Below are 18,226 nucleotides of genomic sequence, written 5' to 3'. Positions count from 1 at the left end.
AATATTACCAGAAATAGAAATATGTTTTTCTATTATGCACATGTATTATGTGCAAATAAAACTTCAAAAAAAATGAAAAATTTTGAAATTTTAAATAATTTTTAATTTGAAAAGAACATAAAATAATATCATGCGAGATGGATGGATGGAATGATGAATGTCTTTTTGTGTTGTACAGTTTCTGTTGATCAGCTTTGCACTACTTAAAAAAAAGACATTTGTTAGTTAATAAAATGCAATTGAGTAAACTCCCTGAAGGGGGGTGGGGGGGCTTATCCTGGTCCCCACAATTCTGGTGGTCCCAAGGTCACAGTTTGAGTTCAGCAGGAAGCATTTTTCCTTCACTGATTACAAGGTCATTTAGGATGACCATCAACCTGCTGCACTCTCAAAGCTTCATCACAAAAGATGCACATCTAGTTTTCTTCAACATCACATGTGCTCTGCAGCCACAAGGTGGCGCTATTCTGACATGTATTCCTGAGACTCCATGGAAGACTGGTGGGAAGTTGAAATCACAGAGGAGTGGAGGGATGCAGGTGGGTTTTCCAGGCCAGATGTCATCAGGGGCAGATATAAATCATCCATGTTGGGCATGACAAATATTTTCTGTTCAGATACAGAGAGTAAACACATTTACTAATCAATACAGGGATTATTAAATAATATAAAGGCAACACAGATGGTGAATTGACGTACTGACCTGGAACTCGCACTGGAGTTTTTTCTCGATCCACTCTGTCACATGAGTAAAGGTGACCTCCCTCTCTCCAAGCATGGGGCGCACATGGAGGTCTAACCTGGGAGGCACTCGGAAACTATACCTGAAACCAAACAAATGTTAGCTAGGAAATTGGCGGAAGATGAAAACATATATGCAGTTTCCTGTAAATATGAAAATCTTAAAAAGAAATTAAGATCAGGAGGATAAAGGTAAGTACCAGATTCTATCAGTCGGAGGAGGAGGTATGTTGATGGTGAGTGTTCCAGAAAGCTCCAGGACCTCGACACTGAGCATTAGGGGCATGTTGGAGACCTCAGCTATTTTCTTCTTGATGTACTCATTTTCAGTGGCCTTTTGGAAGTATTTGGATTTTGCTATTTTATCCACAAATCTCAGGATTTTCCTGCCTGTACTACCACCTGCATGCCTGCAAAGAAGAAAAGCTGCAAAGTTGGCGAGTAAATCAATAGCTTTGCACAGCTGACATGCAGTTCTTCTGTAATTTGATTATGTTTGTGGCAAAAATTCACCCGTCAGTCGCTGCAGGAGTGTTCTTATCACCCAGTGAACTCTGTGGATCAAATGGGGGTATTTCCTCTTCGTCAGAAGACCCAGCACTGGAGGACTCTTCGTCGCTATCTGCTAGTATACACAGCCTCGGCTTAGAGCTAAAAAAACACAGTGGCATTGGTTGCTGTGAACCTCGAGCTCTGAACATTTTTCTTCATTAAACCCCAGCATATTTCATGTAAAGTTTCCAAGGGGCTCACCCCATTTGCAGGTTCTCGGGAATGCTGTGAGCTTCAGCCTCTCCCTCTTTGCCCAGCTTACACAGGTTCATCTTAGTCTCCAGGGTCATCTGAAGGCAGCCTGTGTACACTAACTCCAGGTCCAGCCACAAACCTGGAGGTAAAACGGGAGGAGGAAGTTAAGTAGCGGGAATACGGACAAACAGTGTCCTTAATGGACTTTGATCTAAGCCATGAGGTTATCTTGGAGCATGAGCCAAAAGCTAATCTGGCCGGAGTGATGCTAGATAAGTAGAGCCTAGCTTTGACATGTCATGGATGGAAATGCTTGATTAAGAGGATTGCTAATCACTTCACTAAATGAGACAATGAGAGGGTGCGATCCTATTTGTTACACAACAAACAAGATTATGACCTGAACCATTTGAGTACACTTGTTTTGCTTACTAGATAGAAGTAAAAATTATAAGGGGATACTCTTTATGAAATAACTATGAAAAGGTTAGGTTTATTTTTAAGAGTAATTAGAATTTTCATGTTCAGCTTGATCATTTTGCTAACAATTTAAATATTCGTGGCTTCGTTCCAAGAAATCAATACCAAACTATGATGTTTATCTGCTCATAGTAAACCACATTTGGGAAAAATCTATTACCATACTTCCCAAACTGGGGTACAGGTCCCATTAGTGGTACTAAGAAGATATTTTGAATTATTCTTTCAGTGAGAGTCGGGGAACAACATGGTCAGGTCGCTAGTCCATCACGGGCAGCAAACAGGCACTTGAGATGAGTAATGATGCACTGATGCACCAACTCCTAGGGCCAATTTAAACTTACATACATACATTGGGACTGTTGGAAGAGGACAGGATTATATATGATGTCAAATTAACATTAGATGCCCTTAGTTTGGCTTTCTTGAGTTTCTAGATCACTATGTCATGGCTGCTCCTTCTTTCTAACTTACTTATCTGTATCGTCTGACTCTATCCTCAGCCTTACTTAAGCTTATCTCTTTCTGCAACAATGGTCTACCACATTGTTGTTTGCCAAGATTTCCGAGTTTGGATTAATCAGTTTCACAAACAAGCTGATTCCATGTTTATGTTTTTTCTGTCTGTTTAGTACTTTCAGTCTTCATTAACAAAGTGTTTTGGCTTTGTTCAGAGGCACTAATAAAACCAGGTGATGTATCAGTTACTGAATATGCAGTGCTGTGGTTTGGATGGACTTTCAATGCCCCTTTTGACCCACAACTAATAGAGATCCTGGTGACCTAAATCAGAGAGACCAAGGAGAGAAGTGTGTGACCTGGGAAGATGAGGGAAAAAAGTAGAGTTAGGAAAATATTACTTAATTTCAACCGATATTGTTATAGTCACGTTTAGCAATAAAACCACATTGTCATGTTTTGCATGATATCATGCAAATCTTGTTTTGAAAATAAATCAGAAGTAATGCGTAGTCTGATTTTAGTTGTTGTGAACCCCTGTTGAGTTTTTTTTTTCTATCTGACTGAAACTGCATAAAAGGCTAAATCTAAATAATGTATTTGCAAAATATCTGTCTGCCTATAGATGGCTTTTGGAGGTTGCAAAGCTCTTTCACAATTTTTCTTTTACATTCAAGACGACAACAATGCTTAACAGCCCAACTGATCTGAGAACTGAATTTCCCTAATGTGCAAAGGTAGTTAGTGGTAACGCAATGAACCAGGATTGATAGAAATGTTGAAAGTTCCCAACAATCAAAAAGCTCCCTGGGAGGAAGGTTCAGGGTAAGTACAATCAATATAAACTGGCATAAAGCATGCTGTACCTCTGCGATCCAGTGTAGGTGTTGATGTGGTTAAGACCTGAGGAAGGCAGCTTCCCATGTCCAGATCAGCTAGGGTCAACTCATTCATGAAGTAAGGCAACTGTATAAAACAGGAGGAGAATTTCATCTGTAAGTATGGAGTGTTGATATCAAAGAGAAAAACCTCACAGATTATTGCTTATTGGTTTGAGAGATATCTACCTCTCAAACCAATAAGCAGAAAGGGTTAACTGTAGCGTGGATGAATGTGTGTGCATGTAGGAGACTAAAAGGGATGGTGTGAGGCAAAAAGAAGAAGAAATGAGTAAAGAGTGATGCAGTGTCATCATTTGTCTTCTGTAGTATCCCACCTGCCTTGAAAACCCGGAAGAGTGCATTGTCAGCAAACGCTTTCGCTCTCATGTAAACAAAGAGCTGAAGAGTATGTGTGACTGTCTTATGATCTTGTGCAAAGCAATACTTAAAGACAAGCAATTTATCATTGTTAAACCTTTAACATGCCCGCTGCCAATGTGATAAAAATAGATGAGCATCTCATTTTTGCTTTAATGTAGTCAGGATCAACAGGAAGCCCTTGAACACTTGATGTGTATTGACTCGTTGATGGATCAAATATAAAAAAAAAAAATTTTAAAAACATCTGTCAGGAATACGAAATTAGTCAGCTTCACCTTGATCTTACTGAGTTTCTTCTGGATTTTGTGAGCCACTTGATCGGCCCAGTATTTTTCTCGGAGAAAGTCCCAGAAAATCCTTCCCACCAGAGAATTTATCCATGCAGACTGGCTGTCTGTGGAGCATCCACCCGACTCAGTGACCGGCCCGATGTCCTCTCCGGCTTCACTCCCAGAAACACAATCTTCAGTGGAAATCTGTGGATAATATAAAGAAAGTTATTATACTGGGTGACAAAATAAGCTGCTTGATCTGGTACTTTGTTTAATCAGCAGTTCCCATTACAGTGCCTTGCAACAGAATTCCCAGGATTTTAACTTTTCACATTATACCATGTTACAACTTCAGCATGAACAAGGAAGCTGGTTACAGTGACAGCTAGTAGTGTGCTATGTGCATTTCATTGAAAGATAACATTGTTATACTAAAGCAAATTTGCAAGAAATCTGCTTGTCAATTTAATGCTAAAATATATAGTATTTTCTCAAACCATATTTAAAAAGCCATATTTCAAATTCCAGATTTATTTCTTTTTATTCCAAGAAATACCCACTGATTCCCATAAATTCCCAAAAAAAGTTAGCAACTTTGAAAATTCTCAGGATTTTATGCAAGGCACTATATGTGTCATAGTGGAGCTAAAGCTAAGTACAAATGTAGCTTCTGGACCTTTTTGCCAGCTGAGGGGCTTCCTTTGTCACTGCAGCTGGGGCTGAGAACAGGACTATTTCTGTCTGAGCCAATCAGCTGCATCATGTAGGTGCTGTACTCCAGCAGCGTTCTTGTTTTCATTGACAAGTCGGCGAACTCCTCTGGGGCTTCCTTAACAGCCTCTCCGCCAGTCTGTGCTTCTGTATGACAGATAGAAGATGACAGCTGGTTGATAAAACCCTGATCTTATGCATAAACCCTTATCAAAATAAGATAAGTTGCTCACCAGGTAAGTACATTCTTATTACCTGTGTTCTCCTCTGGGCTCGATTCACTTTGGGGTTCAGCCTTTGAAGCAGACAGAAGGTGCTGAAACCATTCCTCTTTCTCTCTTCCTGTGCGGCCAAATAGGTACAGAGTGGCAGGAGACCGATGGCTAGGGATGCTGGGTTTCTCTGCTGTTTCACCCTCCTCCTGCCCTTCCAATAGACTCTCTACCTCCAGCTCCTCCTCAGCCAGAGTGATGCAGATGGGGTATTTCTTGTTCCAAACCCTCTTACGAGCTAAACCAGGAGGCACCAGAGACACCTGGGAGAAACACATTTGCATCAGCCACTGACAAATAGCAATCATTTCCATATTATTTTCATTCTTCTAAACCTTCAATGTGCATGTCAAAGGGATGGCATGCAAAATGTTTATCCTGTCATTAAGCTGAAACGCTTTGCAAGCCTGATAAGTGCAGAGAGATCAAGTTTGTTCAGTGCATCATCACTTGGTCCTGTAGGTCTGTCACCTCAGTGTTAGGTGACAAAGTGGGTGCAGACAGGTCAGTGTGAAAAGTTCAGTTCAGAGGTCACCTCTGCTTTCTCCTTTTTCCCCCATCAAGGTCTGTGCTCTGTTCTTCTGAGGTAAACAGGTTAGACCTGTTTGAGCAAACATTCACCTTGCTGTTAGCCAGCTGGTAAGTACGGCTGTGCAAAAACACGGCTTCATGGAGTGGCTCATCAAAAGCTGCCCACCGGGGGATGCTGGCACGGGGGTTTGCCAAGTGAAGCCTGCTCCCATCCAGCGTCACATAAACTGAGTGCAGTATGGAGGGGTGGAAGGTGTCAGGATCATAGCTGTGCGCCTCATTCATCCAGCCCTGAAAGTAAAAAGATACACCTCCAAATCTCAAATCATAAATAGCAATGCAAGCAATAAATAACCTGTGAGTTGGTGATAATGTCTCAGTGACAGAGCAAAATGTAACAGTACAGCTCAGCAGGAGGGGAAACATGAGACCCAGCAGAATGCCTCCATCTCACCCCACAGTAGATGTATCTGAAATGTCACTTTGTTTATCTCAATAACTCTGTGTTCATTATGACCTTCTCCACAATGCTGAACTTGCAGAGCCTGCAGGCAGTTTGTTAGACAGAAATAGCCTAAAAAATAATCTATGATGGGCTGCTTGTGCTTTACGGAATCTCAAATATCTGCTGCTGTGCAGACCTTCCCTCATGCAAAGCTCACAATACAGCTGTGAGCTTGGTTTTATGTAGCCAAATAAGTAATGTGACAAAGAGTAAACTCCTAAGGAGATCAAGCAAAGGAATAATTTCTAAACTTTCTTAGAGATTTAATTATAAAAACGGAAAAAAGCAGGAGTAATGCACCTTAATCCTCCAGCACCACTGGAGAGGAAGAACTGACCAAGATTTAGAGTTTATGTCTTAATGACACCAACTTGTATAAATACAAAACATTACTAATTCCCAAAAAAGAAGTAGTAACATACAATCAAAGTGTTTCTCAGGAATTACCTCAATGATTTCTGTGTCCATGGACTTTCCATCCAGCAGATCCACGTTCATAGGAGTGGACTTGCCTTGAGACCCCTGTTTGTTTCTGCTGCGGACACGTCGGGGGGCAAAGACGAAGATCACCACTAAGCCCAATATAAAGCCACATGCAATCCCCATGGACAGACCGGCAAAGTATGGTGGCAGAGGGAGAACAAAGAGTCCATAAGCCAGTAGACCTATGGGGATGAGCCAGTAAAAAGGCAATGATGTTCCTGATACAGAGACTTGAGACTGGAGGTTCGTTTTGGGATATTTCCCTGTGAATCTCGTCTGAAGCTCCATTACATCCCCATAGGTGCAGATTTCTAGATGCTTGTCTCGACTTTGCATGTTTTGTTTTGGGAAGACTGAAGATTGCATCAATTGATCTTCTTGGAGTCTTTTGAGTGGAGCGTCACACAGAGCTCTGTTCTCACTGTCCGTTCTCTTTCTACACCTGAGGTCTAAATCTTCACTGCACCCGTCTCTTTCACTGCTTCCCTGGGAGGCTGATGAGTCTCCTGTACCAGATGCTCTGCCCTGCTTGGGGCTTCCAGAGCTCTCATCCCCCATGATCTTACTCAGCATGCTTAATGGATCCTGCATGGCCTCTGAAAACCTCCTCCTGGTGTCCTCCAGTTCAGCTATCAGGGAACTGCCCCGGGGTTCAGTGGGAGACATGCTGCCGGCAGACCGGGGGGATGCCCAGTCCTCATTTTCGCTCAACACCCCTGATACAGGCCCACATTCTGGCATCTTTGGATGAGTAACTTGCTTCCAGGGATGCAGATGCAGCTTGGAGTCCGACTTTGACAGACTGTCATCAGGCTCACCCCGGCGGGAGATTTCTGTACTGAGGGACTTGACTAGGCTGAGGAGGGGCTTACCTCTCAGGGTGCTGCTTTCCTTTGGCTTCAGGTCTGTGGAGGAGGATTTGACCAAGCCAGTTGAGATGAGGAGGTCTGCTGATGCTGATGTTAAATCGGTTAAAGAACCTGGAGATGAAGGAGAGTGCGGCAGGTAGAGAGGCTGGGGGTGGTGGCTTTGGTTCAGGTCTAGATTCATCCTTAAACTGAGGTCATGCTGGCAATCCAGGGTTTGCAGTTTGTCTTTGGAAAAGACAACAGAGGGACCTTCATCCCGGTGGTCCAGGCTGAAGATAAGCTTGCTCTCCTCCATGATGAATATAAACCAGGAGCTAATGTCATGAATGTGAAACTGTAGGCCTAGCTGCAGTTTATCCAGACGTACCTTGCAAATGGAGTGGAAAAGGGACAACATGTTAAACGGTGGCTAATGTATCTGCAGCAACACATCCACTTTACACTTTACGTTCCCTTTTAATTGCACTGCCCTTGTTTCCAATCCTCTCTGTAGATTTCCTTGATTTTAACCTACCCCTCTGCAGGCATTCAGGGAACCAGAGATGGCCAAAGTCGAATAAGCCGCCTTTTAATGCCTCCAGATCAGCAGAGGCCCTTGTGAGCTCTTGAGTTCTCCCAAAATGTTTATCTCAGAGCTTTTTTATTTTTTGTATTAACATTAGTCTGTTGGTCATTTTGGAACCTCAACATATATTTTTTAAACTCAAAAAGTCACATTCAGGTGAAACAAAATCTATAAATGGATTGATAACTCCCAAACCAAGACATAAACAAACTATACTATTGCTCATAGCCTCAAGATCAGTAGGGGGCCCCACTCTTATACTATGTCTCAGATCACCATCATGACAATGTTTTTTCAAATGAACAAGAAGACATTTTTGAAATATGTTACTCTATCATTAGTGATTTTATTTGAATATCCCCTTTTAAATTCAAATACTAGAAAAAAAGAAACCTTTTGATCATATTTTAATTTGGTGAGATGGATTTGTATTTACAGAGCCAATTAAAAATTACCACTTACATCAAAGCTGAGCCAAAACTTCACTTTGTTGCAAACATAAAGAACAAAAAAAAAACCCCTGGCTTTTAGAAACTATGGCCCATTAAAGCTTTGAAAGCACAGCAATTAAACCAAGCCCTTGAGAGCATGCTGATCTATAGCAAGCCTTTTAAAAGTTTGTTTACATGGAACATCTACAGCCATGCAGTATGTCAGGGAGACTGGACAGAGTACACAATGTCATAAGATCCAGGCTAAAAGTGGATTAACTGTGAACTTCAATATTTTTGCATTTAAGAGCTTTCAATGAAAGATTGAAAGCTTTAAAGAACAAATTAAAGATTCATTTGTTCTACCAACAGATTATCATGGTGTAAATATTATTTTTCTCATGTGCATTCAAATATTACATTTGTGCAATTGTTTATCTAAGTGTAAAGATTGTAGATAATGCACCACATTTACTGGTTTTGCAAAAAAATAAAAATAAAAATATCACTCCAATACATCATAGTAGGAATTCATTAACAACTTGTACAGCTTACTATACGTTTCCACAATATGCCTCCACTTCATGAACATCATCAGGACATCAATTTGAACACAAACACGCTGGGCTTTTTCGTTTTCAATCTAATTAACCAGAAGTGCTGCTCTGCATATGGTTGAGCTGCTGTTGCTGCAGACAACCCTGTGTCAGGCTAATCAATTATGACTCAGGAGTCAATTTGGAAAAAGTTCCTGCTGACATAAGGAGCAAAACGTTAAATATCTTTGCTGCTGAGTGGAGTCAGCAGAGGCCTGGCAGCTTCCCAGGGAGGACTCTGAACTATTTTCAGCTCAATTAAGAGGAGAAAGAAAAACACTCCTACCTGAACATCAATGGTAAAGTTTTTTAAAAAAAAATTAAATTATTGAAGACATTATTTTATTTGTTTCAGAGAGCGGCTCCCAGACAATTCAGCTAACCATGGAAGAGACCCATGACCAAAAATAAAGGCAACAAAAAAAGCATCAAGAGCCAACTCACCACTCTTATCTGCAGTCAAATCTCTGAATTTTGAAAGTCTTTGATAAAGTCTTACTGTTTTCAGACAAACAGATGTTTATCAGAAATCAGATCTTTACCTACACACACACATGCACCCCCCCCCCCCCCCCACACCCCTCTCAACCAACACACACACACCAGGTGAATTGGTAACTGAAATCCAGGATGCAGAATGAAAACTAGTTGTTGAAGGTATGAATGATTGGTCAGAATCAGCATCTGGATATCTGATAATCAATTTTAATGTAATACTGAGTCATAAACTGAACTGATCTACTGCTATCGGTGGCACAACACAAGCCACATTTTTTACACCCCCAATCTGCCTAATTCACTTCTTATTTTTAAATACAAGCAGAGACGAATAAGGTAAAATCTTGATGAAATCATCTGAAAATCCCACACTGACCTGACCCTTAAATCAGCATTGTGAATTTATGTGCGTGTCACTCTGTCTATCCTGGATTATGAGTTGCAGTGGGATAAAATGCAATGAATAAAATAAAACGAAAGATTAGTTTTTGCACAGCAGAAATGAGAAATGAGAGGATATGCCTCTGGGATGACACGATGATTGCAGACTAAAAATAGGCAGAACGTTTATCCCAATGTTATCCAAGTGAAATCTACCTCTAATGTCTGCCACAGACATTTTGATAATTATATTAAAAAAAAAGAAAAAAACTTTAATAACTGGCTTAACGAGAACCGTTTAGTACTATATGACACATTTCATTAAGAAAAAGTCGTATTTGAAGACAAGTAAATGATCAGTTATTGGAGATGTTTTCTGACTCCACATTTAAACAATTCTACTACTTTTGGAAAAACCGCCATCTGCAATGCAAATGCCAGATTATTTGCACTCCTCACTAACAGCAGTAGGACCTACTCACCTGATTGTGACATGCTTAAGAAGATGGCGTTGTTTATTCGGTAGCGATGCTCTCTCATCGTGAAATGCAGAAGCGTGCATGAAGCGTGGGTCTGCAGTGTTCAGCCCGCCTGCTGCTGCAGAGCGCAGTGTGTGTCGCTGCTGCTACGCGTCGGTATCCATCCATCTATAAACCAACAATTATTCAAGCAACTTTACTGCCCCAGAGGTCCTTCTCGTCTCAAAAATTCACTCAAATTTAATTACAATTATTCAACCCGCCGCCGTTTAAGCGTCGCTGCTGACTGCATGAAGCGTCAGACCAGTTCGGTTCATCATGAAACCATTACAGGGAATCCTGACCGCAGAGAGGACTCTTTAATCCAGATTAGATGCGAGCGGCGGCAACTCCTCCTCCTCCTCTTCCCCTTCCTCCGCTGTGCTGCCTCAGCAGCGTCAAAACACTGAGTGAGTTTAACTCCAAGACCGCAGTCCTGTACGCAGAGCAGATTTACTCACGACCTGGAAAATTCTGGCCAGGTCGCACAAAATCGCTGCTAACGCAGAACACTGCCTTCAGACATTTTCCTGTATTAGCTGCCTATAAAAATGACCATCAGGCTGCACCAAGAACCTCAAGCCTAACATTTAAACAAGACTGCATACAAATGGTGTTAATGATTATTATTTTAGGGTTTGCTCCAATTGCACTTCAGCCTCGTGGCCGCAAGGAGGTAACGCTTTTCTATTGACACCTAATGCTGATTATGTCTAAATTAAAAAAACAAAACATGTTTATTGTATTCCAGGTGGCCACTTTAAACCAGTTAGTAATATTTTAGTAAACGTAGCTATCTGATCTTTGAATCCATACAGTTATTCACACCGCGGGCAAATTTATATGTAAAGTTATTTTTATTCAACTGAGAAGCTTGTTTCAGATTGAAAATTGTAATTAAACAAGTATCAGTTTTGTCTATGCTTTATGTGCATAGTTTTTTTTTAAATAAAAAACAACAACTGGAATGACAAAAACTATTCACGCACTGCACAGTAAATTATTTTTGCATGCTTCCGACAGTGATGATGTCCAAGAAAAGTCAAACACGATAATTGCATTCTGTGTCGACAATAAACATTCGGAAAGCTATCTAATAAAATCCGCGTGTGGCCAAAACTTTTTGGCAACGTTTTAGTTTGAAATTCAAATCGAGCCGGAAGTTACCGGAAGTGGCGCAATCTCGTTGCATTTCGTCTCAGTGCGGCAGGAGAGCAAGGGATAAAGTTCACCTACAGCGATGTCGTTTTGCTCTTTTGTCGGCGGAGAGGTCTTTAAAGACCACTTTAAACCAGGTATCTTCTTCTCTACAGTTACTCCTTACGACGTTTTTACGCTTTCTGGCCAACCTAAGCTGTTTGTCTACCTGTTATGTTATTGCTTGCGTCACACGCTATGTAACTTTTAAAGTGTGTCCAATAAATGAAATTTAAATGCGCCTCGGACCGAAACATAGTGGATGAGTTAGTATTATGCTTGCAGAAAGGCATTAATCCAGCTGTAGACGCTACCTATTTTCGCTGTTCAGGTTTTGTAATCCGTGTTTTGGTTACACTATAACACAACTCTTACAAAATAAGTTAATTATTACTACGAGTTAGAGAATTTTCTCTAAAAAAAATGTGGAATCTGGATCTCAATGAGATTTTAAAAAAAGAGAAAATAATAAAAAAATGTATAATCATAATAAAGTTTTAATCTCATGTATAATCTAATCCATTATTTTCTGAAGACTTTCTATCGTTACCTCTTTTTCCTCATTTATGATTCTGATCGCCATTTTAGAATGTCAGGAAATCAATCACTGTCCCCGCAGACAGACAGGACTGTCAAAACTACACCCTTATCCTTCTTCTACATATCTATTTTCATGACTACATGTGACCAAACCGGCCTCAGCTATTTTTAGCAGTTCTATGTTTTCATTTCTGTATAAGTAAGTCTTTTGTCCAGCATTCCTGTTCCATGCTGGAAGAGTAAAATGACCCTTTAAGGCATGCTTTGTATGAAATGTGTGTTATTTGTGAATAAATAAAAGTTGAAATTACTTGATCCAAGCAATTCATTTCTTTACTCTAATATGCTTTTTTCCATTTTGCCTTGCATTTGCTCCCCACAGCATCATGCAGCCAAAACTACTTTTTATAGTTTGAATACTGCGCTCAGGTTCTATTTCAAACAGCAAACTTCTCGTAATTTTATTTTTTTCCAAAGGCTTTGTTCTTGTCAGACTTGTGCATGATTAGATATTCCCGTCTGCTTTATTTTGTGTTCGTCTGTCACACAGAGTACCTAAAATGACATGAAACTTGTGTTAAAAAAAGTTCTTGGTGTGTGAATACATTTGCAATGGATTGAAACCACAACTTTTGTAAGATCCCTTCTCCTTTTTTTCTCAGGGATTTATGTTTGCTCTAAATGTGACCATGAGCTGTTCTCCAGTCGCTCCAAGTACGAGCACTCGTCCCCCTGGCCGGCCTTCACGGAGACCATTCATGAAAACAGTGTATCCAAATTTAAGGAGAGGCCCGGGGCTTATAAGGTACCTTCAAACTTTGAGATTATTAGCAGAATACTGCAAAATGAATAATTTCTCCTTATGAAAAAGACAATATTTACATGTTGTTTTGACTAATTGGTGTAATGTTTTCCCAGGTGAAGTGTGGGAAGTGCGGAAACGGACTGGGACATGAATTTGTGAATGACGGTCCAGCCAAGGGCGTTTCTCGCTTCTGAATCTTCAGCAGCTCACTGAAGTTCGTCCCTAAAGGTAAAATCTAGTTTAGTCTTTGTTCTATTAGCAACATATTATAACAAAACCAGGCAACCTTCGTGTAGCAATGCATTGCCAAACATCTTTCTAATTTGAATAAGTTGCTGAATGTCTCGTTTTTGTCCCCATCCTCAGATAAGGTCGATGGACAGTAAAGTGAGCTGTGATTCAGGAGACTGAAGGGCCAGAAGCCTCTCTGTGCTGCTGCAGGTGCGGAAAATGAATGAAGTGTTCTGGGACAAAGTCCTCTCAGGGAGCCCCAGGACTCTGATGAACTATGACCTCACTGGAGAGCAAGGACAGAGAGACGGTGGAAACTCTTTGATTATGCAATTATCACGGATTGAGCTACAAGATTGATCACACCAATCACATCGTTATGCAAACAGACTGTTTATATCAACTCTGCTTTTTATCAGTCTCTCTGAAAGAAATGGGACAAGTTATTTTTAGAGATGAATCTACTGTTGAGAAACATGTGAATTTTATGTAATATTTAATCATTTATCAAATGAGAAGAGCATTTTATGCAAATTGTTCACAGTGTTTAAAATAAAAGTCAAATAAATGTATTTAATCAAATTTGTTTGTGTTTAGTATAATACCAGCCTTGTAGAAAAGCTGCCAAATGTTGCCACTAGGTGGAAGTAGTGACATTAAGATCAGGCATTACACAAGACAGCCAGAGCTGTTGATACTTGATCTGGACTCACCAGCTGCTTCCAGTTTAAGCTGGGTCAGTTTTTGCAAATATTCATTTCCAAACTAAAGCGTAACTAATGTAAGATTTAGGTAATTGACATCTGAATGGGGGAGATGTCGTATTGCTCTTTTTCTGTGGGAGAAGTTTATAGAAATAACTTCCAGCCAGGTGAGTGTCAGAGCTGTATGTTGCAATCGCTGAGACTCCCAAGATATTCTGTTTCTTCTTTTTTTTAGGCAAAGACCGCTTTTCATTTGGATATTGTTGTGTAACATTACCTCTTAGTCTCAGTCCAGTCTTTGTTCTGGAGAAAAACTTTGAACTTTTTTAAAATCTTTATTCCATCACAGATTCTCTGTGGTGCTCTTAAACCTTTAAAACTTTCCTCTGAAAATGAGCAAAATGGCTGAACATTTAAAATTCATTGAAAAGAAAGTCTGTTTCTTTTAAAGCATAATAGAAAGGAATTGATTGAGAACCAAATACTTTAGTACAATTGTATGAATGTCCTCATGTCTTTATGTGTCTTTAGGTGTGTATGTGTGCTCTGAATGTGGTCAAAAGTTATTTTCCAGCACCTCAAAATTTGAGCACTCTTCTCCAGAGACAATCCATGAGGACAGCGTCTCAAGACATCCTGAGGCATGGTGACCCATTAAGAGCTAGCTTGACTTTTACTCTAATAACATCAAATGTTTTCATGAGGACCTTCTAAAACTACAACCCTCAGATTTGCTGTGGAAAGTGTGGAAATGGACTTGGAGTTTCTACACGATGGACCAGTCGTGCTTCTGAGTCTTCAGCAGCTCACTGAAGTTCATCCCTAAAAGGGATTTTAGTTTATTTATTCAAACAAGACACTGACAAAATCTCTAACATGTTTCTACAGCAGAGAGTGGGGAACAGAAAAGTGAGGTGTAGAAGTAAAACTTGTTCCTGTGTCCCAGGGTGGATGATGTGCTTCAGAACAACAAACCCTCATGGATCTCCTTTGCACTGCAAGCAACAAGACGCAGACTGAGAAGCTTATTGAAGAACCTAGAAACCCAGAAAAAAGGTTTCCATTAATGCTTTTTTTTTTTTTTTTTTAACATTTTAAGTTAAATCACAAGTATTAAAGTGTAATATTAGCAGTATGGGCAATCATTCCGTTATTCCAAAGTGAGTTTTTCTGAAAACAGAATCAAATTTATCGGAACGTCTTGATTTTTTGGATGCTGTCTCTCTCTTTTTGCCACATTTTTTTCAAACCAGACTTTTTCTATGGGTAATTGTACAACCACGCGTCACTTTCTGACCTTTATCCATTAGTAATTTCACAGTTAAAAGGGCAGCAAGGAAACGTAAATATTCCCAAGTTGGGAATTCAATACAGTGCAGCTTTCCACTACATTTTTATTTTCCTTTTTGGAAGCTTTGATTGATCTTTTTAAACCAAAACTACAAGCACATGGTTACTGTGCAGTAGATCTCCACTGCATAGTGCTACTTCTCTGCATTATCCCGTATTAAGATAAGCTACAGATGTAAAACCTCTGGAAAGCACCCTCAAGTTAAACTCTTATGAGTTCATGTCACAGACATGAAGGGATCCTTTTCTCATATAGAGAGGCGCTTTCATTGATGCAGTGGTGGAATTTCAAACAAAGCGGGGATGTGGGGGCACGCTCGACGGCTTTCATGGAGTTTTTAGGTGTCTGGGAGAAGCAGGTGTGGAGCTGCTTGTTTTAAAGGCCAGAAGATCAGAGTAGGAGATGAAAGTGTCGGTGTCAGCCACAGGATTAGGACAGGAAGTGCAAACATTCATGGAGAGCAACGCTTAGATGGGTTCTTCGTTTCATGTTGGATGATTTTGTCTGTAAGGTGTGCAATCAAAACTCCTGAGCTGACTTTGAAGGCAGCACTTGTGGAAAAAGCAAGAAGTTTTATTTTATTTTAAGTGCGTCCTTCTCCGCACCAAAACCCACAAAACTATCAGTTTCTGTTCTGATGCTACCTCTGACCTCATCATCTCAAGCTCCCTATCCCCCCCATTAATCAACCAATAACTTCCATGTGACTGATTGGGCATCTTTGTTGTGCTGTCTATAAATGTGGCCAGCTGGAACACACACTACTTCTTTGGGAGTGGGAAAGGTTGAAAAAGGAAAGAGTGACATCCTCACAAACGGAGACTAAAGGAAGAACAAGACGAACCACATGTGAGATTTAAGGACGAAGAGGGAGGAAGAGGACGTGGGCTCGCAATTAGCATCTGCTATCTCTGAGAGCAGGCCTTTCTGCATGGCATCGGAGCACAGCTGTATGGCCGAGAGGAAGCAAACAGGAAGGAGGAAGTGGTAATCGTCTGATAGCATCGCTCTTCCCCTGACCTCTGGGGCTCATCCTGCTTTTAACCAAATAGGATCTTTAATTACATCAAAACCGCTGCTCCTCCAAAGTCTCCCCTCGCTCCCACTGGCCGACAGCCTCGAGGCCTGACCGAACACACTGACTCATGGGCGCGACATCTTGTTTTAATTGGAGCATATATGAACATGTTGCTTAATTTTAGATGTTTACAGGAACTGCACCTGCTTCTGTTTTGCAGCTGCAGAAAATGGCGTGTTGTCATAACCAGGTTGGTCCAGAAAACATCTGTCCGGCAGCGCTGAGCTCTCCACCAAGGCTGTGATTACTTTGTTAAAAGAATAAAGCTCCTTAATGCAACATTGTAACAAAAATACAGAAAGCTCCTTTCATCAGAGACAAGTATGTAGGCTGTATGGGATGTCTTCATACATACACAGAGAGGGCTGCTCTCCACATGTTTCAGCATTACTGTACATGTGCTGACCAAACGTCTGTCTGAAGACTTGAGAAGTAAATAGGGCTTTATAAATGACACTGGAATAACTTCAGAGAAACCTTCTGGGAGCACAAGCTCATTGTTTTGTTTCTGTCAAGACAGAAATAAAGTTGCCCGTCCTTCCAGCAACGTGCAGTTTACTCAGTTTATATGGTGTGAGTGAGGTCGTCACAAACACCATGGAAGGTTTTGAAAAAGGCGCCGCAGTTTCAGAAAATAAAAGCTCCATTACGTGAACCTGTTGTGGAACACATAAAAAAAAAAATGAAAGCAAAGTAACATCTCAGAAAATATATCAACGCTACATGTCAAATTAACATTTTCAAAATGGCAACACGCATAATTGGTAAGCTAAATAGAACAAAAACAAAGAAGAGAAGAATTAAACAACTCAATCAGGAGAAAGTAAAAAACTAAAATGTCAAAATCATGATAAAGATTCTACAACCAATAAATATTTCCATAAACTCCTGTTTTAATTGGCTGTTTTAATCCAGTCAATTTAAACAAATTTATATTGCAAACTATAAATTTGTTTTTAAAACCTGTTTGAAATTTTAAATCCAGGTCAATTTATTTTTGCACTCGTTACGTACACATTTAATCCTCACTCATTTAATTGGTTAGCCAAACACATCCGGATTCTTGCTTTTCTTAGGTTCATATGGACACGTGTCGTCATATTAACATATCTTTTGTACCCTCAGAAAAGTTGTAGATCAGATTGCAACAAATTATTGCAATCAACAACAAAAAGCCTGAAGTTCCACTTTAAGAGATCATAAGGAAATCAAAGTGTCTGGAAAGAAAATACAAGGAAAAACTAGAACAATAAACAGCCACATAATGTTGCTCTGTAATACTTGCACTACACTATAAAACTGAATTTTAAAAGTTCAGTTTTAAGAAATGTCACACAGGCATGTTATCATGGAGTCACAAAGTGGCGAAGACTTGTATTTCAACTCTAAATGGAACCAAAGTTTTACAAAACAACCACATTCTGCTGAAGAAGACTTAAATCCAGTCACTTAAAACATAAATTAATTTGGGGAACATGTATATACATTTTTCCCTATAAAAGTTGTTCTTTTTGTACTCAACAGCTGGCTGGATCCCCCTTAAATCTCAGATTTATTTAATTTTTGTTGTCATTTTTTGGCGAATCTTCTTATTTTGCACCCTGACCCCAAAGAGAACCAGAAAGAAAAAAGCTTAAAAACAATCAACTTCAGATTCATAATTGTATTGCGAAGTATCACTTGACAGCGCAGAACGCAAACTAAAGCCTTCTCCAAAAAAAGCCCACTCTGAAAGCACGAGGGCTGCCAGTGAGAAAATAAACAAAATGTAAAACTCAATGAGCTCTCCCTCTGTATTGCCAGCTTTATCACACATTCATCTTCGTGCTTCTGAGAACTGGCAGCTTCAATAACACAGACAGCCTTTGGACATACAGCTGTTTGCAAACATCATTTGCTATCTGCACTCTGATCGGTTTCAGGCAGATAGGCCCCTGCAGACGGCGGCACAGTTTTGTCTCGAGGCTTCAAAGGAGTACTTGAGGTGTGTGGTGCTGTT

General features: G+C 40.2%; 2 protein-coding genes and 1 pseudogene across 2 annotated transcripts; 2 read left to right on the top strand and 1 right to left on the bottom strand.

Moving 5' to 3' along the window:
• Nucleotides 1–80: 80 nt before the first annotated feature.
• LOC114160304 (testis-expressed protein 2-like) lies at nt 81–10,743 on the bottom strand. Its single transcript, XM_028042853.1, has 12 exons — nt 10,286–10,743; nt 6,428–7,699; nt 5,566–5,766; nt 4,928–5,207; nt 4,638–4,819; nt 3,965–4,165; nt 3,294–3,393; nt 1,495–1,627; nt 1,255–1,392; nt 942–1,151; nt 704–824; nt 81–609 (listed from the first exon to the last, which is right to left on the bottom strand). The coding sequence occupies exons 2-12, from the start codon at nt 7,625–7,627 to the stop codon at nt 463–465; spliced, it is 2,913 nt and encodes a 970-aa protein (XP_027898654.1). The 5' UTR covers nt 7,628–7,699; nt 10,286–10,743; the 3' UTR covers nt 81–462.
• Nucleotides 10,744–11,455: 712 nt separating this feature from the next.
• On the top strand, nt 11,456–13,676 carry LOC114160329 (methionine-R-sulfoxide reductase B1-A-like). The gene is made up of 4 exons (XM_028042887.1): nt 11,456–11,616; nt 12,721–12,863; nt 12,977–13,091; nt 13,230–13,676. Exons 1-4 carry the CDS (start codon nt 11,562–11,564, stop codon nt 13,247–13,249), a joined length of 333 nt encoding a protein of 110 aa, XP_027898688.1. The 5' UTR covers nt 11,456–11,561; the 3' UTR covers nt 13,250–13,676.
• Nucleotides 13,677–13,775: 99 nt separating this feature from the next.
• Nucleotides 13,776–14,839, top strand: LOC114160331 (methionine-R-sulfoxide reductase B1-A-like; annotated as a pseudogene).
• Nucleotides 14,840–18,226: the final 3,387 nt, after the last annotated feature.

This window comes from Xiphophorus couchianus, chromosome 16 (assembly GCF_001444195.1).
Source record: "Xiphophorus couchianus chromosome 16, X_couchianus-1.0, whole genome shotgun sequence".
NCBI classification, from domain to species: domain Eukaryota; kingdom Metazoa; phylum Chordata; class Actinopteri; order Cyprinodontiformes; family Poeciliidae; genus Xiphophorus; species Xiphophorus couchianus.
This window is presented reverse-complemented; position numbering and strand designations above follow the sequence as displayed.